Source organism: Phacochoerus africanus, chromosome 8, assembly GCF_016906955.1.
Source record: "Phacochoerus africanus isolate WHEZ1 chromosome 8, ROS_Pafr_v1, whole genome shotgun sequence".
Lineage (NCBI taxonomy): Eukaryota > Metazoa > Chordata > Mammalia > Artiodactyla > Suidae > Phacochoerus > Phacochoerus africanus.
This window is the reverse complement of record NC_062551.1, coordinates 80,015,454-80,039,744: the sequence shown is the minus strand read 5'-3', so window position 1 is coordinate 80,039,744 and position 24,291 is coordinate 80,015,454. Positions and strand designations below refer to the sequence as shown.

At 39.2% G+C, this 24,291-nt stretch overlaps 1 protein-coding gene across 4 annotated transcripts in view; it reads right to left on the bottom strand.

Moving 5' to 3' along the window:
- ZBTB40 (zinc finger and BTB domain containing 40) overlaps window positions 1–24,291 on the bottom strand; it is a 66,991-nt gene that overhangs the window by 23,128 nt on the left and 19,572 nt on the right. For all 4 annotated transcript variants that reach the window (XM_047792373.1, XM_047792374.1, XM_047792376.1 and 1 more), the window contains exons 2-6: window positions 19,885–19,976; window positions 13,247–14,015; window positions 12,217–12,350; window positions 3,719–3,911; window positions 2,961–3,103 (exon numbers count right to left, since the gene is read on the bottom strand). In XM_047792373.1, the coding sequence (XP_047648329.1) occupies window positions 2,961–3,103; window positions 3,719–3,911; window positions 12,217–12,350; window positions 13,247–13,943 (1,167 nt within the window). In that variant the 5' untranslated portion in view covers window positions 13,944–14,015; window positions 19,885–19,976. The remainder of the gene's footprint in view (window positions 1–2,960; window positions 3,104–3,718; window positions 3,912–12,216; window positions 12,351–13,246; window positions 14,016–19,884; window positions 19,977–24,291) is intronic.

Here is a 24,291-nt window from a genome sequence, read left to right as displayed (position 1 = left end):
CATGTCAGAGGATGCCACCATCAAATTAACTCCCACTGAAAAGCAATACATGTAGCTATAAAACCAAATTAGCTTTATATATGTGAAAGGAGTATGTTATATATATATGAAAGAAATGTGTATATTATAAATTAAGCTGTCATATTCCCTGTCATTACAGACTATTGTCATTCTCTTTAAGGTCTCATATCTATTTCTACTAAATGAGTCATAAATTAAAACTTAAGTGCTTGTATCTAAAAACCACACTGATTTCTGTGCTATTTTTTAGTTCCTAAATAGTAACCTGATATAAAACGAGGCAGTCAGATGCTGTTAAGAGTGGGTATGGACATTAAAGCCAGACAGGCCTAATTTGAAACCCAGTTCTAAAATGTAGGGCCTGTGTGACCTTGGGCAAGTTATTTTAGTTCTTTAAACCTTATTTTCCTCATCTGCAAAAGAAGATAATGATACCATGGAGTTCCTATCATGGCTTAGTGGTAGCAAACCCGACTAGCATCCATGGATACGCGGGTTGGATCCCTGGCCTCTCTCCGTGGGTTAAGGTCCGGTGCTGCCGTGAGCTGTGGTGTAGGTTGCAGACGTGGCTCGGATCCCATGTTGCTGTGGCTGTGGTGTAGGCCGGCGTCTACAGTTCTGATTGGACTCCTAGCCTAGGAACCTTCATAAGCTGCAGGTACAGCCCTAAAAGACAAAGAAAAAAAAAAAAAGAAGATAAACGATACCAACTCTTAGTGCTGAGGATTCTCTAGAATGAAGTTGCTATTTGTAGAGCCAAACATCACTCCTAGGACACACAGGATTGTTAAGAAACCACAGTGGTTACTGATATTATTAGGAAGCAGGATACACAGTGGTTAAGAGAATGTGCTTTGTCTAGAAGTCTGGGTTCCACTGCTGGCCTCAAGCAGCTGCGCCTGTGGGTGAGCTGCCTACCCCTTCTTAAGCTTCTGTTTCTTCGTCTTTAAAATCAGAGTAACATCCATGACTTTATAAAGTTGCTACAAGGGTAGAATTTAATAACACTTAAAAGGTCCTGAGCACACTGCTGAGCACAGAGTCAACAATAAATAAGCGGCAGATATAGTAATTACTATTTCTGTAGAGGTTTTTCCAATCCTGAAGAACTTCCTGTTGCCCACTTCTCATAGAACCCAAGGTATGTAAACATGCGGGCCGGGGTACCTATGATCAGCATCATTCCGTAAGAGAGAAAGTCCCAAAAGGCCTGAGGGCCGGTTCGGTTCCACATGGTGTCAAAACACTGTGGCTATTTGATCAACATTCACCTCTACACTCCAGCTTTATTATTTTGCTTCAATTTTCGTGAGAAAGAGTAGCTTAATGAAGCTCTGGTGGAACCCCAATCCTAAGAAGTGTTTTTGTAATTTATAACTAATTTAAGTTCTTCTGCTTCAGCCCTTTCTGTCAAGTAAACTGAAAGTGACAGGAGAAAATGACAGTGTGGTCTATCTTGCTGCAGAGAATGAGGCTGAGTTTCGGCTCTACCTATAAATGCTGCTTTACCAAGATAATGAAACAGTTCAAAGGACACATTCAATCTAGCTAATAAGGAAAAAGTTTGAATGAGTAATTGAATGAAATCACTAAACAGAGAATTAGGTACTTCTAGAGCTCTAAACAACTTACTTAAACTGAGTGCCTGAAATCACACTTAATCTGGAGTCTAAGGGGAAAACAGGGTTTAATCTTATTCTGTGTGTATATTATCTTCCTCTAAGAAGTACAAAGGCGTTAAACTTTCAAAAACATAATTTGCGAAATACAATTTTTAGATTAAAGGCTATTCTCATTTTACACGAAAAATAGTAATACAAGATCACTGAGAAAAAGAAAACCTAGCTCCAGTCCTCACCTTCAGCCCCACATTCAGCCCACACACCAGTGGTTCTAAACATTTTCTCTCCTGAACATTTAAGCCACTTCCCACAGTTTGATGCCACAAAAGTTCTCTGTCCCTATTTCTTCCTTCCAGATATAAAAATATTTTTAGCACAAAGTTGAAATCAATAACACCAACAAATACAGTTATCTAGTTGACTTGAGAAGTCATGCCAGCAGTTTTATGAGGATTTTAGCAGCTGGCTGGTGGGAGAGTAAATTGGTACAACCTTCCTGAAGGGCAATTTGGCAATATATATGAAACACTTGAAAGACTATATACTCTCTACTCCAAAATCTCGCTTCTTAGAAATTATTCTGAGGAAATAATCTGAGAAGGGTGCAAAGATTTGTGTGCAAAAGGCCCCCTGTAACATGACTTATAATAGCAAAATACTAGAATAGCAAAAAATGACAAAGGCTCAACAATAAAGAATTACTGAATTATAATATATCCGTTACACAGAGCACAAAACAGCTACCAAAATCCACATGGTAGGTGTGGAAATAGATTAGATTAAATAATAAAGTTACACAACTATATGATAAGCCCATCTCAAGATGATTCGAGTGAGAGGAAGTGGGAGCACATGCCCCAAAACGTTAGCGGTGATCATCTCTGAAGGGAGAGATGGTGGGAGATTTTGATTTTTTCTTTCTCCTTGGTTTCCAAAAGTTCTAAAAATGAACAGTGTATCACTTCTGTGAAGAAAAGAAGTGTCATCATAATTACAAATGCGCCTAAACACTTTCACTCTTGGGGCAAATGTTTCATATGGAAACCTCCCAGAGTCAGAGCAGGAGAAGCCAGTCCATCCGCCTGTGTAATGTGAGCTCTGACTGCAGTGTGCGTGGCGCCCAGCAAGCTGCTGCAGGGGACACAGGGAGGCACGAAGCGGAATCTGAGCTTCCAGGTGCTTACTATGTAGTATGTGAAAAAACACTGCAAGGTAAAAAGTGTGGTGTGCCCCAAAAGAGGTGCTTTTTTTTTTTTTTTTTTTAAAGTGCCATACAAATTCAGAAGGGAGGAAGAGACCCCCGACAGACACAGTTACCCTTTTCTCAGAGCCGGTCAGGAATTCCTCCTTGGCTGTTTCCAGGAACTCCATGATAGGTCTCAGCTGTGTTACACACTGGATCAGATCTTCTTTGTGTTCTAGTAACAGAATAGACAAGGTCTTTCCCTCCTCTATGCTCCCTGGGGGTGAGAGAGTTAGAGATGAACAAGAGAAGCTAGTCAATTTGAAGAAAATGACAGCATGGTTTGTCAAGAGAGATCTAACAGAATAGTAAAGTGATTCTCAGCCTATTCTGAGCACCCGAATGCAGAATCTCTTTTTGGAGAGGAAAATACTTTATTATTCTGTTTAAACTCTATGAAAGGAAAAATGTTTCATTTATCTGTCGAAACACAAAGCTGTAGAGCCAGCCAGAGGTTAACTTCTGGTTGGCAAGGCCACTTCTTTGTACCTAACCCAAATGAGAGAAACTTCAGCCTTTAAGTGCTGTCAGCAAACCAGTTCACCCTGGGTACTCGGCACATTGATTTGGGTGTGTGGCTTTTTGAAGGGCAGGAGAACACTGACGGTATTCTTCAACTTCAAGGTGTCAGATTAGTTAACTAGGGGACGGCAACAAAGACTCAGGTTTTATTTGTATCTATTTAACATGCAGCCTCTGGAACCACAGGCAGAATTTACCTGAAAATCACTTAACAATAACTAAGCCACTGAAGAAATGTATCACTGGAACAAATGTTACAGCATCTTCCCAGAATAAAACTGTTCGCTCAGGGGGATATGGTTTCTCCTACCTTTTGGCTGCACTGCTTCGACGTCTTCTGGCTTTCTGTCTAGCAGAGCTGTCTTTACTGTAGGATTAGAATCTTGGTACAGCCTCAACAGGGACACAACAGTCTGAACCTCCAGGCTCTCATTTTTTACTTTATCCAGGATTCTCTGGAATACTGATTGTCCTTCTTCACCCTCAAGACATCCCTTTATGGTCTGTGGAACACAAGTGCCCAGAAAGAGAAATCAGGCAGCCAGCCACAGGAAGCCCACACGCTTGGATTCGGCAAGTAGGCTCTTGGCAGTTTGAGCTCCATGGCATTTGACGTCACCGTCGCCTTTGCGTCCCAGTCTCCTCTGACTTCCTGACACTGAGGTCCTCTGCATGAGAACCGGCCTTTCTGACCACTCTTTTTCTGCTTTCCTCACTGGTTCTTCTTCCAAATCCATAACCAAAAAGCAGTACCTAAGACTGACTTCAACTCTTTATTTTTTTCTCCCTTTATATACGCTTTCTTTTGAAAATCTCTGACATACGTAGCTTTAACTTTCACTTATATGAAGATAACCCTGAAAAACGAGCTCTCTAATCCTGGTCCTCTGTCTAAACCTAGAGCCAACGCAGCTTCTGCTAGATATGCCTTATCCTCCAGGGGTCTCAGCACCACACGTCTAAAACCAAACTCACCATCGTGACTCTTGGAAACCCAGAGCACTGAAATATCAACAACTCCAGGGGTAAAATAAACAAAATTAGCATTCCTTTCTTTGGTCTGAGAGAGCATCTCTCACACAGATGGGAGGAAGGCCAACTGGAAGGCAGAAATAATGTATTTCAGCGGTAATGAATGTATCTGAAAAAAAGCTGGTAATCAAAACTTAATTTCATGGTTACAGTCTTGTGTATAATCTTGATATTTCTACTTGGCAAAACTACAACCCACCTTTGATGTATTTTAGTGTCAATATTATAAAAGAAAATAGTTTTCTCATGAGAGTCTTTAGAGAGCAAAAAAGTGAAGGTTTTCTAGACACACACACACACACACACACACACACAGCCACGTGACACAACACGAAAGGGTCTCATGAATATGTACCTTAGCCAAGTTCACTGAGACGGTTATTATAATATTTTCTGACAGTAATTATATGTTTAAAATTGTTGTTTAGAGAGACTTTATCTTTTCCTCTCCTCTCAAATAAACAGGATCATAAATGAGTTAGGATTTGTGTTTCCTGAGTTTGCTCTAGCTTGTTTCCTGATCAGAGAGGACTACATAAAGCTAAGTTAAATTAAAAAAAAAAAGCCTCCTATATTTTTTGGTCATCTCCAAAAGTAAAACATAGATAAAACATAGTTTAATAATCCACATTAAGATTTTACTGGAATAGGAGTTCCCATCATTGGCTCAGCAAAAATGAATCTGACTAGCATCCATGAGGATGCAGGTTCAATCCCTGGCCTCGCTCAGTGGGTTAAGGATCTGGCGTTGCCAAGAGCTGTTGTGTAGGTTGCAGGCGCAGTTCAGATCTGGTGTTGCTATGGCATTGACATAGGCTGGTAACTTCCTTAAACACGACTCATTTCCATTTTAAAAATAGTAAACAAGTGGGATAAAACTATCAGTTGCATCCTTAATGCCCTCTGGTCACATTCATTCAACCTTTCATGCTTTTGTTAGTTGGCCTAAAATCTCTTTAGAATGCCTCTTCCCAGACAAAGCCCTAAGCTGCTTCCCAGGATGCCTGCCTCCAGGTTTTCATGCCCTTGAACTGAACCTAATGACCTGCTTCTAATGCAGAGAATATGGCAACAGTGATGGGCTACCACTTGCAAGGTAGGTTTCTGTGACTTCCATCTGGCCCACATGGGAACTCTCTCAAGTGTCTTTGTTCGGGGTGGGGGATGCAAGTTGCTTTGTTGTGAGGGGCCCTCCAGAGAGGCTGTTGTGGCATGGAACTCGGGTCCCGGCCAACAGTGAGTGAGCTTAGAAAGAGACACTTCCCAGCTGAGCCTCCACATGTCTGCAGCCCAGGCTGCCACTCTGTGAGGGACCCTGAGGCAGGCACTCAGCTAGGCTATGCCTGGATTTCTGACCCATGGAAACCATGAGGTCATAATGGTTTGTTCTTCTAAGCTGCTGAATTTTAAGAGTAATTTGTTCAACTCAGTGATAGGTATCTTATAAAGATCCACTATTGCTAATGCCCTTAGTTTTATATCGGTTTCATCCCCTTTCCTTTCCCTTTCCTTTGCGCATCTTAATTGATACGGCGCACCGCTATCTCATTCTATCCTGGGCCAGTTTTCATTCACCAGGAGCTCTCCGAATACCCCAGATCCACCTCTCTCAGTATCCAATTTGTCTGGCATTATCGTTTGAGCCAGTGGGGAAGAGAAGCTTTCATCAATGGTGGCATCTGATGCGCTTCTCATTATCCTCTCTGCTGTCTCCTCCTCTGCAGAACTGCTCAGCAGTGAAATTAAAACATTTGTTAACTTCATTGCTCAGCAGTGACACCAGGGTGACCATCTGGGAAGAGAAGCAGGGGTGGGCTGATGAAAGGGCCAGGAGGGAGCAGTCAGCTGCCTGGACAGCCCTGCTCTCTGCTCTTTCTTCCAGAACCTACTGGGGACCTGCGCCAGAGCCAGCGTTTGTAACTGTTACTCCATCAGCCCCCTAAGGTGCCTGGGGCTCCACAGTCGAGTGAGCCCTTTTCTGAAACAGTGTATTTGCCTAAACAGAAGGGTATCACATATTGCAACAGGCTGGAACTCACTGATAGCTATCACATAACAGACCTCTAAGAAATGGACCAAAACAGAGTTTTGTTCTTTAACCATACATTGGCAACTCCTTTGATTCTTAGAGTTAAAGCTACTTCAATAAAGTCCCATCAGTTTGTGATCACATAAGGACTCAAAGTACTTTTATCTATGAGTGAAATATAGGTCAATATATTTAAAGATGGGACAGTTTTCTTTTCCTCTATTGTATGTGAAAAACCATTTAACCTTTCTCTTACACTCAGGTCTTTTCATTGAATTTACTTATTCTCCCAACAACCTGCCTACTGCCTTCAACTCTGTCTGGGTTACCCTTCAACTCTGTCTGGATTTCAGTGTATTCTTGTTTGCTCACACCTTCCCTGGATGCCAGCACTGGCAATGTGCAGACAATATTGCAGACACTGGCAATGAGGAGACAGACCCTAAGAGCTCAACACCATTCCACACACTGTGCACACGTCAGATCTTGGAGGCATTACTGCAACTACGTAAAGGAGAATCAGAGAGGTGAAGTAACTGGCCCAAGGTTGCAGGGCTAGTGAGTGCTTGCATACCCTGATGAAACACTGAGCTCATGCCATTGCCCTGGTACCCCTTTCACCAAGCTCCACCTCCCAAATTTTGAGTGTGACCAAGTCCATTTGCACTGGATTCTAGTGGGCTGACTTACTGGGTAGTATCTAGACAACCTGAACAATGGGTAGTATCTGTACAACCTGCACCATTCCTCTTGGTCTCAATGGTATACAATAGGAGCTTAATAAACATTTGTTTAACTGAATGAAATTCTCTTCCCATGAGACCTCTAGCCCTTCTATCTATAGCTGCATATCTTAGACTTAATATTCAGCAGAGAGGAGGTCCTGTCGTGGTTTCGCAGGTTAACAACCAGACTAGGATCCATGAGGATGTGGGTTTGATCCCTGGCCCTGCACAGAGGGTTAAGGATCTGGCATTGCTGTGAGCTGCGGTGTAGGTCACAGACTGCAGCTTGGATCTGGCATGGCTGTGGCTGTGGCTGTGGCTGTGGCTGGCAGCTATAGCTCCAGGTTGACTCCTAGCCTGGGAACTTCCATATGCTGCAGGAGCAGCCCTAAAAAGCGCGGGGGGTGGTGGTGGGGGGAGCAGAGAGGAAATCTGAAATAAACAACACTGTATTTTCATCTCTCATAGACTTATAAAATGAATCAACTAATTTCTCAAGAAGGCCACCCTATACTGTCAGTGAACGCGGTCCACAAAACATAGACCTAGACTTCTTGACAAACCTCCAAAGCAGTGACACAGCTGAAAATATCAGATTCACATAAGAGCCTTCAACTCTGTCTGCCTTTGAAAGAAAGTTGAAGGAAAAAAAAGATGCTACCAGGTCTTCAGTTTTGGGAGTCTTTCTGAAACTTTAGGTGAAAAGTGGATCAAAACACAAGGAAATCGATAGCAGAAAAAATTATCTCCTTATTCTAGCCAAAGACTCACTTTGCTATATATACACAATTAATTAAAAGGGGGAACATGGCTAGGAATAAAGAAAACAATTAAAAGTTCTAGCATAAAAGCTAAAAAAAAGTCGAAGTCTGCCTTCAAATATAGGCTTTACCCAGCTCAGCAAGAAAGCCTCTTAGGTCAGTACCTGCTTTTTCTAACGAGTAAGGGATATTGCACTGAGATAAAGAGAGGCGGAAGACACCTCCCCGCCCCCCCCAACACACAAGACCCTAGAGATTTCTCCTTAATCAGTTTTGGCTTTGGTTTCACACAACGCAAGCAGCCCAGCCTCTTCTCATGTGGCTGCAATCACTGCTCAGGAATGGCTTTGCCACCTTTCATCATTCATCTCAGGAAATAAAATAATCAGGACACTGGTTCTTGGTGTCCTCCTTAAACTCAATCCAGGCCAGCTGCATACCTCATATCTGGTTTTCAGAAAAGGAACAGGCGGGTCCATCTCAATCAGAACATCACTCACAAGCCTTAACAGGCCTCAACATTCCACATCCAAGTGTAGATTATTCTTCATGTTGAGCTGTCTTTTTAATGCTATGATGATTAACCAAATAACAACCATCACCACCAACAAAAAACGTTCAGAGTCTTCTGGGAGTTAAAAATGTATCAACAGAACAACAACAACAACAAGCAAACAACCCCCCCCCCACAGCAACAACTTTTACAATTGTAGCGGACAATTGTAGCGGAGCTGCAGAATGACGTTCCCTGTGAGCAGTTCATAGGCATACTTGACACACAAGTCTTGGGGATTCCTGTAGTTCGGTGACACTATACACACTTCCCCAAAAATTACATGTGTGGCTGGATTTCTTTGCTGTCCGGACATTCTATAAGGATAGGGATCCAGTCTTATTTATTTTCCTAGCAACACGCTCAATGCCTGGCACATGCTAGTTGCTCAGTAATTATCTGCTGAATCGAGAAGAAAGCAAAGAGTAACACTTGGGTGAAAAATGGGTATTTAGCAGCAACTCAAAACCCTGAGAGCTGTCAATGTAGACCCCGTGACATCTGCCATCACACTTTAAGAATTCTGTAAGCCATTAACTTCTCTAGCAAAATGCTTCTCAAAAGACAGTCTAGAGATACCAAAACAGCATTTCATGGGAAACTCGTTAAAGATGGAGATTTCCAATCTCGACCACAGCTTAAGAATCAGACTCTCTGGAGACGCGGTCTGGAGGTGTACGTATTAACAGGTGCACCAGATCATTTTTATATACTAACCACTGTTCTAGAGACTGATGACTTTGTAGGGGACACTAAACCCGCATTTCAAATAGGTACCCAAGGGTAACGGTTTCTATGTGAAAGTATTACTTGCAAATAACCTTAAACATTAACAGCAAACCATCTCATATCAGAGAAAGTGACCATGGCCCTAAGATATTGTAAGATGCTAAGTGAAAAAAAGGTTTCAAATCTGACTGAGGCTAAAATTACTGAGTTAATGTGTAAGCAAACGCTAGCAGTCATCACCTACTGAGCTCCTTCTATGTGCCTGCCATTTTAGTATGAGTTTTGCATAAATCTTAATTAATTTCATAATGACCCTATGATGGAGGTGACAACATTCCCAAATTTTACAAATTAGAAAAGTAAGACTTACAGAGATTAAGCCACTGCAGGTCACAATACTAGTAAATGGTTAGGGCTAAATAAATAACTGGCGTAACGAAATGAACTTGCAACAACATGGGTAAACCGCAAAATATTTAAGCTGAATGCAAGAAGCCAGACCAAAAAGAATGCTGATTATATGACTCCATTTACATAATACTCTAAAAAATGCACATTAATCTACAGAGACAAAAAGCAGACTAGTGTTACCTGGGGAAGGACGAGTGGAAAGGGGCAGGATGGAGGGATTACAAAGGGATGTGAGGGAACTTTTAGGGGTGATGGACAGGCTTACTCTCTTGATTTTATGGTGATGACGATTTCAGGTTTCAAAACTTGGCAAGCTGTACACTTTAAATATGTACAGTTTACTGTATGTTAGTCATACCTCAATAAAACTGTCTAAAAGAAAGTGAAAGGCACACAGAGAAAGAGACGTATAGAGCCTAAGTACAAAGCACTACCTCCCCCAACTCTATATTTTACTTCATTTAATCTCATGTTCTTAAAGACTTTTTTTTCCTGTGTCTTTCTTTAGCTGAATGATTTATTATGGAATAAAACAGAATCGGTTTTTAAATACAGCCAGCAAGTGATTTGTAGAGCTCCTACTCTGACCTGTAAAATTGAGGAAGAAATAACATAAGCCTATAATGATCACCAACAGTGAATCAATGTTATTGGAAAGTACTATTAATGTTATTGCCATCAAAAGATTAGGACAAGGAGTTCCTGCTGTGGCACAGTGGGTTAAGAATCCGATTGCATCAGCTCGGGTCACTGGAGAGGCATGGTTTCGATCCCCGTCCTGGCCCAGCGGGTTAAAGGATCCTGTGTTTCCACAGCTGCAGCTTGGATTCAATCCCTGGCTCAGGAATTTCCATATGCCTCAGGTTTGGCTTTTTTTTTTAAAAAAAAAACCCACAAAGATTAGGACAAGAATTGGGGGAAAATGTTGAATCACTTCATGCACAGCAAACATTTCCTGAGAACCTGTTATGTGCCATATACTTTCAGGAAACGGTGTTAGGAAAAAAAATGTGTAAGACACAGTTTAAGGAAATACAGATGAGATACCAATAACTGGAGTATTGCTGATCTAAGGAATGAGGTTGCGCCTCTGTAATCCAAGTTAAGTGGAGAGGCTGTCTGGAGAGAGAACATGAAGAGGTGTGTCTATAAGCTATCAAGGCAACAAACTAGTGACAAAAATGATGAATTGAATAGTTAAGAGAACATCCAAGTGCAAAAAGATAAAACCAAAACGTCCTTCAGCATCATCAGTACAAAGAGTATCAAGGATTTACAACTAGAAACTTCCCCTAAGAGAGTTAGCAGAGTTAGTTAGCCCAGTCTTGTGAACGGCTTCTCACAAGCCATTGGCTAGAAAACAATTTATAGCCAACTGTCAATTAACCATGGTTAAATACTCGGCCTTACATTTGTTTTTCCAGGGGAAATCAGAGAAATACTTAAGGAGTAGAAGGCATTTATTGCTTGCAATGCACAGACACTAAATTGTCTCCAGCAACATGGGCGACCTCCCCACACTGTCCCAGCCATCAGAGGAGCAAGCCTGCAGGGACAGCACCCGCTCACTCTGCCAGCACCTCTCCGAACAGGAGGCAAGGCCGGGAGAAAGGGGAAGCAGGGGGAGCTGTAAAGAGGCCACGCAAGCACTCCTGCAGCACCAGGCACGAGGAATCAGGCAGGCAGGGAGCCCACAGGTGGGGATGCATCTCACTGAGATAATGAAAAAGTCCACTAAGAAATGGAGCACGATAACCATTTGGCAGTTTCCCGTCAGGTGGTACCTAAAGGTTTACACATACCTGACACACACGTATCATTTCTACCCTGGAGGGAGGCAGTAACTCAACGTGTAAGAGAAGAGCTCTAAAGTCACAACACTTAGATCTGAATTCTTGCTCAGAATTTAGTTTTATGAGCTCTGCAACCTGGGCCAAATTATATCACCACTTTGAGACAGTTCTTCTCATCCATAAAACTGGGTTAAAAAAAATAATAACATGGTATCCACCTCAATAATTTTTGTGAGGATTAAATAAGATAACAGGTACCGAGTGTAGCACAGTAAGAAGTCAATGGATCTTCGGCGTTGTTTTCATGTCTGAAAACGGCCACCACATTCCTAAACACTGAATGCATTTACTACGTAAGTTTATATTAAATCCTTTTTGTACCATGTTTTGAGCATTTATTGTTGTTTTGGTTTTGTTTTTATTATTTAATCTCTGTTTGGGGGTTATCCATGACTACCTTCTGCCTCATTTTATCCACAGTTGATCAGGAAGAAATGGTATATGCTTAGTTAAGTTCCAGGATCAAAACTGACTGTAAACTGGGATTCGCCTAGCAATCAAAAGAGAGCTTTATTTTGAAAGTATCTTGCCTAGCACTTTTGCAAGACCAACCTTTAGGGAAAAAAAAAATGACCAAAAAAAATTTTTTTTAGGTTTCAAAAAATTGAGACCCTGGGATATTTTGCATTTTTGTATTTCTCTCCCTTATGGGAAAATCTGATCTGCTATCCTGAGAACACTAAACCAGCAAACAAACAAAACTCATGGTACCTACCTCCTTCTGCGCACCTTTAATTTCTGAACATTCTTCTAGCCTTTTTAAAACATCCTGGGTAATCAACAGTGCATCTGAGAAAATATTTTCATTTTCTAGAAGAAAATTTAGCTGGTAATGCTTCCCCTCATGCTCTGAATAAAAAACAAAATTTCAAAAATCAGTGATTGATTACTTGATTTATAAAAGTTTAAGCTGTCTGAGAACTTTTAGGTCAAATACTGCAACTTATAACGGACATCTAACATATCAATTATAAGAAAATACAAGTAACAGAAATCAGTTTCCTCCTCTGGGCCATCCTCATCCTGGTTAAAATAATGGCTATGTATCAAAAATGGTACATGATTAATTCAATACTTTTCTGCTCTGTGGTTCATCTTCAGGCTTCTAACACTAGAAACCAGAGACATTTTAAAAAGAAATCATGCTGCAAATGGCATTATTTTGTTCTTTTTTTTTTTTTTAAGATGTGTGTTCCACATCTTAATCCATTCATCTCTTGATGGACTCTTTCCACAAATGAATCTCTTGATGGAGCACAAATGAACCTTTCCACAGAAAAGAAACTCATGGACTTGGAGCACAGACTTGTGGTTGCCAAGGGGGAGGAGGAGGGAGAGGGATGGACTGGGAGTCTGGGGTTAAAAGATGCAAACTGCTGCATTTGGAGTGGATAAGAATGAGTTCCTGCGCTATGGCACAGGGAACTATATCTCGTCACTTATGATGGAACATGATGGAGGATAATGTTGAGAAAAAGAATGTATATATATGCGTGACTGGGTTACTTTGCTGTGCAGTAAAAATTGAAGAATACTGTAAACCAGCTATAATGAAAAAAAAGATCATTTAAAAAAGAAGAAAAAAAGAATGCCCTAGTAGGAATACTGCATTGGGTTTTGGTTTCCCATCTAACAGTGGTCTTTGGTGAATTTATCATTGAAACAAAGAAACTCCTAAAGATCAATGAATCTAGTAATTAGCAACAGAAGGAGAGATGACAAAACAACTACTAAATGAGTATTACCTGGTTCCGCGCATGCTTCTTTTGCCTTGCTAACCATTTGTACGACAGGGGAGGAGGAACAGACTTCAGCTGTACAGGGGGGCTCCGCTGGGCTCTCCGCATTCCCCGGGATCTCCTGGGCAGCGGAAGGATCCACACTCATCTCCTGCACAACCGTGTGGATTGCTTCCTCCGTCTCACCTTTTACAGGGCCCCCTTGTGGGCTGGAAGCCTCCCTGGAGGAATGAAGTTCTCCAGCCCCCTCAGAGGAAAGGATTTCTACTTCAGGGTTCTCTGACTCCTTCTTGGATGACTCTGAGGATGGGCTGGAGACATCCCTCACCACCTGACCCTGAACAGAGCAGCTTACGAGGCTGGTCAGAAGATTTTTACAACTAACGGCCACATCAAACATCTGTAGGCTGTCGGCTAAAGAGATGATTTTGGAGAAGTTGTGCTTGCCCACAGGTAGTTTGCCAGTGTACATCATTTCTAACAAGAGGGCAAACTCTTCGGGGCTGACCACGGATGCATCGATGGAGATGGTGTCTGTGTTGTCCAGCAGGGTTTTGAACAAGAGGCTGGCGGCAGCCAGGACAAGCTTGTGGGCCCTGAAGTAAATAGTACCGATGGAAATCGTGCAGTCACAGAACTGCTGTTCCTTGCACAGAGTGTAGAGCTGCTGCAGCAGCTGCCGGCTATAGTTGGGGAGCTCCATTGCATCAGCTCTGTCCAAGAGCTCTCTCCCTCGCTTCTTCCAGAATAACTTTGTGGGGATCAGTACTAGATCCTAGAGAAACCCCAAAAACACCATGTTAAACACCTCACAAGCACACAGGGAAATACCCTGAATGAAACAGTCAAGTGAACAGGCGATTCATTGGTTCATTCAACAAATGCTGCTGAATAGGAAGGGACTCTGAGCCAGGTACACTGAATTACTTATGACGATATAAGAACAGTCAATTACTCATGAATGGGACTATGCCTAGTGTTTTATCTGGATGGTCTCATGTGATCCTCACAATGACTCAGTGGAAAAGATACCACAGCCTCACCATTACAGATGAGACTGAAGCTAAAGGGACTGAGAGAAGCAGCCAGAAGAAAAGCAGCCATTAAACGGCATGCCCACATCCCTCTGATTTCAAGGCTGTAACTGCAATGACTGCGTTCCTGCTCCCAAGTTCTTGGCCAACTGAAGGAGACAAATACATATAAACAGAGATCTGCAACACAATGTTCTCATCATGCATACTCTTAAAAAATAGATACAATGTGCACAGGCCAGCAGCTGCCGCTCTGATTTGACCCCTCGCCTGGGAACGTCCATGTCACAGGAGCGGCCCTAAAAAGCAAAACAAACAAACTAACAAACAAGATAAAATGTGGCCTGGGAGCTAACTGACTTGCTGAAACAGTAGTAGCTACAGGAGCAGGTCTGGACTATCTCCTGGTTTTTGTGGGGGAAGGGGAAGAAAATCTGTAAGATTTAAAACAGGCCAAAGTTGTAGCTATCTTTAGGGGAAAAAGGAGAGAATTCTGAAAATCTGCATATTAACTTATTTTAATATCTGAGAAAAAAATCAGAAAAAGAAGTCAATTTGCAAATAACACAAAGCATAAACTACTAAACTGGTACTGGTGTGGTTTTTCTGAAGAACAAATGACGTCAGGAGAATGTGATTTTCCTCCTAAGACAAGACACAAGCCTTATAGATTACAGTAAATCAAAAGACTTATCTGGATAGACATCTTTTAAAATAATCCTACTAATAAGGAACAAGTTATTGGGATTATATTTTTAGGACAAACTAATATTTATTTACAATGTCACTTTGGGGTCATTTTTCTGGTCATTTTTGGTCAGTCTTTCATCAGACTGAAAAATACAAAGGTCCACCCATGATCCAGAGGAAGGTATTTTAAACATTAACTACAGGGTTTTGTGGTCAGAGATATTTCATATTTTTGTTAACAGCTAAATTAGATAAGAAAATAATAGAATAACTGTAACAGAATAAGCAACTGAGCAAGGTTAAAAAAGAAAAAACAAACAAACAAAAAACAACAACAACAAACCTGGACCAAATTATGTGGGTTACCCATAAATAGATACTAAAACATAGTTATAAACTTGAACAATAAAGGAAGAATTAGGATAGTTAAAGCAGAATAAATGCAAGAGTGATCAAAGGTTACTTAATGAAGGTAAGCTGGTAAACTTGAAATTTTACTGGGATTAGCAGGAATACTAATTAAAGAAAAAACTTTTGGCAAAATGGTACACTGAGCTGATGTAAATAGACCTTTTCCTCCAACTTCACACACACAGAGATGCTGTATAAAACATAACAAAAATGCTTTAAAAATATATAGCCAAGCTTAAAAAAAAAAGGAAATCCCCAGGTACCTGAAATGAAAGTGACATCAAAATCAAAGCTGGAATAGTAAGTGGGAGTTGAGACCATGGTGGCTCAGAGGGGTTTCAAACTCCAATACAGGCCTGAGGCTGGGAGGAGAAAGCATTACTGCTCACATGGAGACTGGGGATATAGCTTCAGGCAGGTAGAGAAGGTGGGGGAGCTGGAACTGAGACCCTTGCACGTAGCCCAGAGCCTCAAATACCTCCTTGATATGCAGTCTGAAAAATCTCTGCTCAGTGGCTCAGGGATACAGCAATAATAGTTGCTAATTATCTGGGCCTTGAGGAGGGGGAAAGGCACCCACAAGAAATCTAAAATGTATGCCTATGACATACAGAGGAGAAGGATCTCATACAAGAATTCCGAGCTGAGGAATTAACATAAAAACTGGTCTTTGACATGCAGAAGGAAAAAACTAGAATACTTTCATAACCAAAGGCACAGAGACTCACACAGGGAAAAAGAAGAGCATAGAAAGAAAAGAGCCCACTATTACAAACCACATGAGGAAGACCTGAATGTGAAAAGCAAATTTATAAAAGCTACCAGTAGAAAATGTCAGAGGGTATCTTTGAAGCAGGGGTAGGGAAACTTCTTAAACATTGCCCCCAAAGCCAAAAAATGATGAATTTCACTATATTGATATAAAAGGTTTCTGTCAAAGAACTCTATAGTCTATAGACATGATTAATAGATGACAGACAAATAGCAGAACTAGGAGATAAATTTTGCAGTTTAAAGACAACAAGGAATTAATACCTAGAATGTATAAGAAATTTCTGGAAACCTTAGGGGGAAAAAACCCAAGGGGGAGAAAAATGGGCAAATGATATAACTAGGCAATTCAGAGAAGGACAAGCTTACATAATTGGCTAACAAGTAACAATAGTTATTATAATAGTAAAAGCAGCTAACATATATTTTGTGTCTATTATATTCAGGAATATGCTTTATATATATTAACTCATTTTATCCTTGTAACAACCTGACAAGGCAGATGCTGCTGTTATTCCCTTTTACTGATGAGGTGACTGAGACCCAGAGAGGTTAAGTAATTTCTCCAAGGTCTTAGAGTAACATGCGTTAGAACATGAATTTGAATCTAGAGTAAAATTGGTGGTATATAAATTGATATAGCTATCTTGGAAAAACATTCTGGTAATACTCAGTGAAATTTTGTGTATATATGCCTTGTGGCTCAAGAAACATATTCCTGGGTACATTTCCTGAAAAAATTCTCACATAGGTTCATAAGGAAACATGGCCAGAAAGATTACTGGGGCATTGTTTTTGCTAGCAAGGAAATAAGAGGCAATTTAGATGTCTATTACTAAAAAAAAAAAATATTTTTTCTTTTTAAGGCCACACCTGCAGCATATGGAAGTTCCCAGGCTAGGCATGAAACTAGAGGTGCAGCTGCAGACCTACACCACAGCCATAGCAACACTGGATCTGAGCCATATCTGTGACCTATGCTGCAGCTTGTGGCAATGCCAGATTCTTAACCCACTGAGCGAGGCCAGGGATCAAGCCTGCATCTTCATGGATACAATATCTGATTCTTAACCCACTAAGCCAAAATGGGAACTCCTATTACTAAAAGAATTTAAGCAAATATGCAGAATGTATACTATGGAATGTAGTGCAAGAGAAAGAAGCAACAACTAGTTATTCAGACAGATACATGGATAGATCTTAAATACCCAATTGAGTGAAAAACAACCAGAATGAGATCTAGAGCATAATACCATTTATGTAAGTTAAAAACATATAATCAAAATAATAAATAATAGTAAGATAAAGCTACATTAGGGATAAATTAGGGATTTGGAATTAACATACACATACCACTATATATATATATATATATATATATATATATATATATATATATATATATAAAAAATAGATAACTAACAAGGACTTATTGTATAGAGAGGGAACTATACCTAATATTTTGTAATAACCTATAAGGGAAAAGTATCTGAAAAAAGATATATATATGTATATATATAAAACTGAATCACTTTGCTGTACGCCTGAAACTAACAACATTACAGACCAAGTATAATTTTTTAAAAAGCTATATTGTAGCCAAAGACATTTTGTTAAATACATTAGAGTGGGTGCTATAAAGGGGAGGGAAATGGGAATAAAAGTTGGAGGTGAGGGAGGAAAAAAAATAAGTCTAACAAAAAGGGCCTTGCCAATGAACAGACTTGTGATTGCCAAGGTGGAGGGGGCGGGACTGGGATGGACTGGGAATCTGGGGTTAATAGATGCAAATTATTGCATTTGGAATGGATAAGCAATGAGATCCTGCTGTATAGCACTGGGAACTATGTCTAGTCACTTATGATGGAATATGATGGAGGACAGTATGAGAAAAAGAATGTACATATGTATATACATGGGTCACTTGGCTATACAGTAGAAAACTGACAGAACACTGTAAACCAACTGTGATGGAAAAAATAAAAATAAAAAAAAAGGACCTTGCCAAGATAGATGCTCCAGTGTTACAGATGAGGACTCCTGTGGCACCTCCAAAAGGCAAATAATAAAAAGTCACATGAGGAAATGAATCAACATAAAGTCACTAAATGCAGGAAACAGTACAGTCTCTCTGAGAACTGAAAACTATAAAAATCAAAGAATACTATGAAAAAAATGCCACAAATTAATTGTTTCATTTTAATAAACAGGCAAAATGAAGGGAAGCCACAATGAAAGAAAAAGGTAATATGGAAAAAACAAAACAAAACAGCAGGCAGATGTGAAAAAGAACCAAAAGAATTTCTGGGAATAAAAGTTAATCCCTAAAATTCATCCACAGACAAAATAAACAGATTAGATACAGCAAAAGAGAAAATTAGTGATTAGGAAGGGAAGTCTGAGAAAATTGCTCAGAAGACAGCAGAGTTAAAAAAACAAACAAAAATATGAAAAGCAAGGTTAAAGGACATGGAAAACAGAATACAAAGGTTTCACATGCATCAAAATAGGTGTTCCAGAGAGAAATTATGAAAAACATATGGGAAATGTTTTGTAGCTTTGTAGTATAGCCTAAAGTCAGGGAGCATGCTTCCTCCAGTTCCGTTCTTCTTTCTCAAGGTTGTTTGAAGATATAATTTCTAGGAATCCTCCAGAATCAAAGTCAGACATGAGTCTTCAGAACAAAAACTTCAAAATATCAACAACACTGAGAAAAATAATTGTTAAGCAAACCAAAAGCAAAGATTATTTCTTAATAAGAGAATGACAATTGGACTGATGTAGACTTATTAATAACAACAGATATCAGAAGAAAATAGGATAAGAGTTTTCAAATATTAAGGAAAATAACAACCAAGTATCTATATCCAGGCTGAAACAAAATCACTTTTAAACAAAGTTAGGAGACTGAGAGACTGTCGCTGAAAGAATTACTGTAAGAAGGAAACTGAACCAGAAAGGATAGAATGTAAAAGAAAAAAAAAGTAAGTAGCAAACAAAGAAATTGCTAAGCATATCCATGAGAAAACTTAAAATCAGAAAGACTGATAACACCAAATGTTAGTGAGGATGTAGAATGATTAGAACTTTCATACATTGCTGATGAAAGTGCAAAATGGTACAACTACTTTGAAGAACTGTGTGGAGGTTTCTTATAAGAAAGGTTTAACCATTGATATATATAACATGGATAAACTCTAAAAATATTAGGTCAAAGAAGCCAGACACAAAAGGATACTGATATATGACTCAATCTAAGGAAACAGGAATACAGGCAAAACTAATCTACAGTGATAGAAACCAGACAGTATTGTGGAGGTTGTGGGGGTGGTGTGGGGAAGGGAATTAAATGGAAAGAGACATAAAGAAACCTTCTTGGGGAATCGAAGTAGTCTATATCTTATCTTGAGTAGGGGTTAAAGAGTAGCTATTTGTCAAAACTCTTCAAATAGAATTTACCTTACTGTATGTTAATTATATAATAAAAAGGAAATTAAGAAATGTGTTGGAATACCTAAAATGCACTGACTATTTTAAAATGGATATAGGAAGGAGAAGTTAAAAACGAAGTAAAATAACGACAGCCACATTACTGAATGCTTACCTATGTGCCAGGAACTGTTCTAAATGCTTTGTATCCACTAATTCATTTAATCTTTTCAACAACCCTATGAAGCAGGTACTCTTATCATCCCATTTTATAAGAAAGTTGTGGCACAGGGAGGTTATAAAACTTACCTAGGGTCATGCAACAGGTGTGTGGCAGACCTGGGGTCCAAACTCAGGCAGTCTGGCTCTGAGGTCTGTGTTCTTGAAAATCCACTGCCTCTCTGAAATTAAAAATCAACAAGAACATGGAATATGACATAAGGGAAATGAGTTAGGGTGTTCCAAGAGTCAAGGGGATGACAAAAATAATGATTAACTTTAGCCATTAGCCATGAAGTATGTGTGTTAACAAGTAAGGACATACGGGAATAGAAGTGAAACAAATATTTGCAAACAATAAGTATAAAAGCAATAAAGAAAATGTGATTAATCTGATAGCATGTGAAAAAGGGGAAAAGAAAGACAAAGATTTATGTCAAAAGTGTTCTGCCTATATTTTCCTCTAGGAAGGTTTATAGTATCCAGTCTTACATTTAAGTCTTGAATCCATCTTGAGTTTATTTTTTGTATATGGTATTACAGAATGTTCTAATTTCATTCTTTTACATATAGCTGTTTAATTTTCCCAGCACCGCTTATTGAAGAGACTGTCTTTTCCCCATTGTATATTCTTGCCTCATCATAGATAAACCGACCATAAGTGCGTGGGTTTATTTCTGGGCTTTCTATCCTGTTCCATTGATCTATATGTCTGTTTTTGTGCCAGTACCATACTGTTTTGATTACTGTAGCTTTGTAGTATAGCCTGAAGTCAGGAGGCATGCTTCTTCCAACTCCATTCTTCTTTCTCAAGGTTGTTTCAGGGTCTTTTGTTTTTCCATACAATTTTTCTTGTTCTAGGTCTGTAAAAATGCCATTGCTAACATGATAGGAATTGCACTGAATATGTAGATTGCCTTGTGTAGTGTGTTCATTTTAACAATATTGATTTCTTCCAATCCAAGAACACAGTATGTCTTTCCATCTGTTTTGTTGTCTTCAATTTTTTTCATTAGAGTCTTAATTGTTATTGTGGTACAGGTCTTTTGCCTCCACAGGTAGGTTTATTTTATGTATGTATTTTATTCTTTTTGATGCCATGGTAAATAGGATTATTTCCTTAATTTCTCTTACTGATCTTTCATTGTTATTGTATAAAAATGCAAAGGATTTCTGTATACTAATTTTGTATCCAGCAATTTTACTGAATTCATTGATGCACTCTGTTAATTTTCTGGTAGCATCTTTAGGATTTTCTACATATAACATCAGGTCATCTGCAAACAGTAATAGTTTTACTCCTTCTTTTCCAATTTGGATTTCGTTTTCTTCTCTGACTGTCATGGCAAGTACTTCCAAAACTATGCTGAATACAAGTGGCATGAATGGGCATCCTTGTCTTGTTCCTGATCTTAGAGGAAATGCTTTCAGCTTTTTACTGTTGAGTATAATGTTAGCTGTGGGTTTGTTGTATATGGCTTTTATCATATTGAGGTATGTTCCCTCTGTGCCCACATTCCAAAGAGTGTTTATCATAAACAGATGCTGAATTTTATCAAAACCCTTTTCTGCATCTATTGAGATGATCATATGGTTTTTAATTCTTTAATCTGTTAATGTGGCATATCACCCTGATTGATTTGCAGATATGAAAAAATCCTTGCCTCTCTGGGATGTTTATCCCACTTGATCATGGCTTATGATCCTTTTAATGTATTGTTGAATTCAGTCTACTAGTATTTCATTGAGGATTTTTGCATCTATGTTCATCAGTGATACTGGCCTGTAATTTTCTTTTTTTGTGGTATCTTTATCCAGTTTTTGTATTAGGATGATGGTGGCCTCACAGAGTGAATTTGGAAGTATTCCTTCCTCTGAAATTTTTTGGAATAGTTTCAGAAGTGTTAATTCTTCTCTAAATGTTTGGTAGAATTCACTTGCCACCTGGTTCTGGACTTTTGTTTATTGGGAGTTCTTAAGTTACTGATTCAATTTCAGTACTGGTAATTCATCTATTCATATTTTCTATTTCTTTCTGTTCATTCTTGGGAAACTGTACCTTTCTAAGAATTTGTCCTAAGTTGTCCATTTTATTAATGTATGGTTACTCATAGTAGTTTCTTATGCTCTTTTGTACTTCTATGGTATTAGCTCTAATTTTTTTTTTTTCATTTCTGATTCTATTGATTTGGGCCCTCTTCCTTTTTTCTTTGATGAGTCTAGCTAAAGGTTCCTCAATTTTGTTTATCTTTCCAAAGAACCAGGTTTTAGTTTCAATGATTTTTTCTACTGTTTGCTTTAGTCTCCATTTCATTTATTTCTGCTCTGATCTTTATGATTTCTTTCCTTCTACTATCTTTGGGTTTTGTTTGTTCTTCTTTCTCTAGTTGCTTTAGGTATAAGGTTAGGCTGCTTGAGATTTTTCTTGTCTCCTGAGGTAAGCTTGTATCACCATAAACTTCCCTGTTAGAACTCTTTTGCTGTATAAACAAGGACCTACTCTATAGCATAGGGAACTATATTCAGTGTACTGTAATAACATATAATGGTAAAGAATCTGAGAAAGAATAAATTTATATATAAAGATATATATAAAGAATATATGTCAGAGTTTCTGCTACGGCACGGTAGAAACAAATTCGACTAATAACCATGAGGTTGCAGGTTCAATCCCTGGCCTTGCTCAGTGGGTTAAGGATCTGGTGTTGCCATGAGCTGTGATGCAGGTTGCAGGCCCAGCTCAGATCCTGTGTTGCTGTGGTGTGGTGTAGGCAGGCAGCTGTAGCTCGGATTCAACCCCTACCCTGGGAACCTCCCTATGCTGTGGGTGTGGCCTTAGGAAGCAAAAGCAAAAAAAAAAAAGAATATATGAAATACATATATCTATATAAGAATGAACTACTTTGCTGTATATCTGAAGCTAACGTGAAGCCATAAATCAACTTCCTTTTAATAAATGGTTAAAATTTTTTTAAAAAAGGCAAAGAAAATGTGGTAAACAGAGAACTTAAGATAGCAGAAAAAAGTCTAAACGCATTAGTGATCACAATAAAGAAACAGATTAAACTTTCTTATTAAATGGCAGAGAGATTCTCTGATTGGATTCTTAAAGAACGAGACACATGTTCCTTATAAGAAAATTAATGTGTGGGTACGTTTACCCTTAAGAGTGCCTAGCTCATAGTAAATACTACACGTTAGTTGTATTACCAAGAGACTGTGAATTTTCCTCATTAAATAGTTTTGAAACTAGTCATCTGGCATGACAGCTAAAGTATCTATCTGTAAATAAACTATATAATCTTTGTAGACCATTCTTAGGTATACTGTCATTAAATGAATCTAATATATAATCATGAGGGGATATAGTAGTGATCCAGGGGCTACGGGAATACACTAACAGAGCGAGACTAAACTATACGTTGCCAATCGCATAACTAAAGTGTAAAAGCCTCTAACACATTTTGCTGTTTCCCCCTAACTTCCTTTGCAAGGAAGTTAAAGGGAGGAGAGAGAACACAGTACTAAATATAACGTCACGAAAGCAGGCTTTTCAGAGTTAGACACTATAGCGGAACACGGCATGTTGGAATCTTTACGTGAAGTCCCGAAGTTCCTGTACAGAGACAACCGAAATTATGTTATTAAGCACTTACTGAAATTGCCGGGCTTGGGAAAATTGTCAAAGGTCCCAAGGGAAGAACATTTAAGCAACAAAAGAGCACCAGAAAGATGGATGTTCCTCAAAGGAACAATATTAAAGCCTTAAGAAAAGACTCTGCTGATACAGAATAAAGATACCTAGAAAGAAAAAACTTAATTGGCTGAACCAAATGCTGCATAATGACCCAAAACACAAATGGGAATTCAACACAAAGTGGAAACTAGGCTGGCTTCTAAAAAGAGCACAAAGAAGACTTCCTTCTTTCTTTAAATTTTTTTTCTGTCTACTTCCAAAGAGGGTTTGAAAGTTTGAGGATTCCTTAAGGTACAAAGAAACAACAGTCACGCACAGGAAAAAAAAAACAAACCTAAACCCAGGAAAAGCACAAGCAAGAACTACGTAAGAGTTGGTAAGAAACATGGAATCTCTTTGATGGACCAGAAGGACTATGACAGTAAAGACTTACAGTCTTGATACACACTGCCTAATTAATAAAGTAGATGTTCTGAAATCCACAACTGCTGGCAATGTCCTTAGCAAGATAGTCAAACAAAGGTCTTTGCTGCCACTGCTGGAGGATAAGAGACTTTTCCAGGTTTCAGGAACTGGACCTGCCACTCTCCAATTGACTGTACTTACTTTCCCATTAAGTCTTCAGCCAGCAATACATACATGTCAACCAGCAACTATTTATAAGTCAACTGCCTACCATTCACTCAGCATACTGTTAGGTGCTCTTGTGGGAGCCAAGCGAAATATAAAACAAGGTCCTTGTCAATACGGTTGTGGGCAAACTGGAATGATTGAAAACAGAACACTTAAAAGGACTCAAT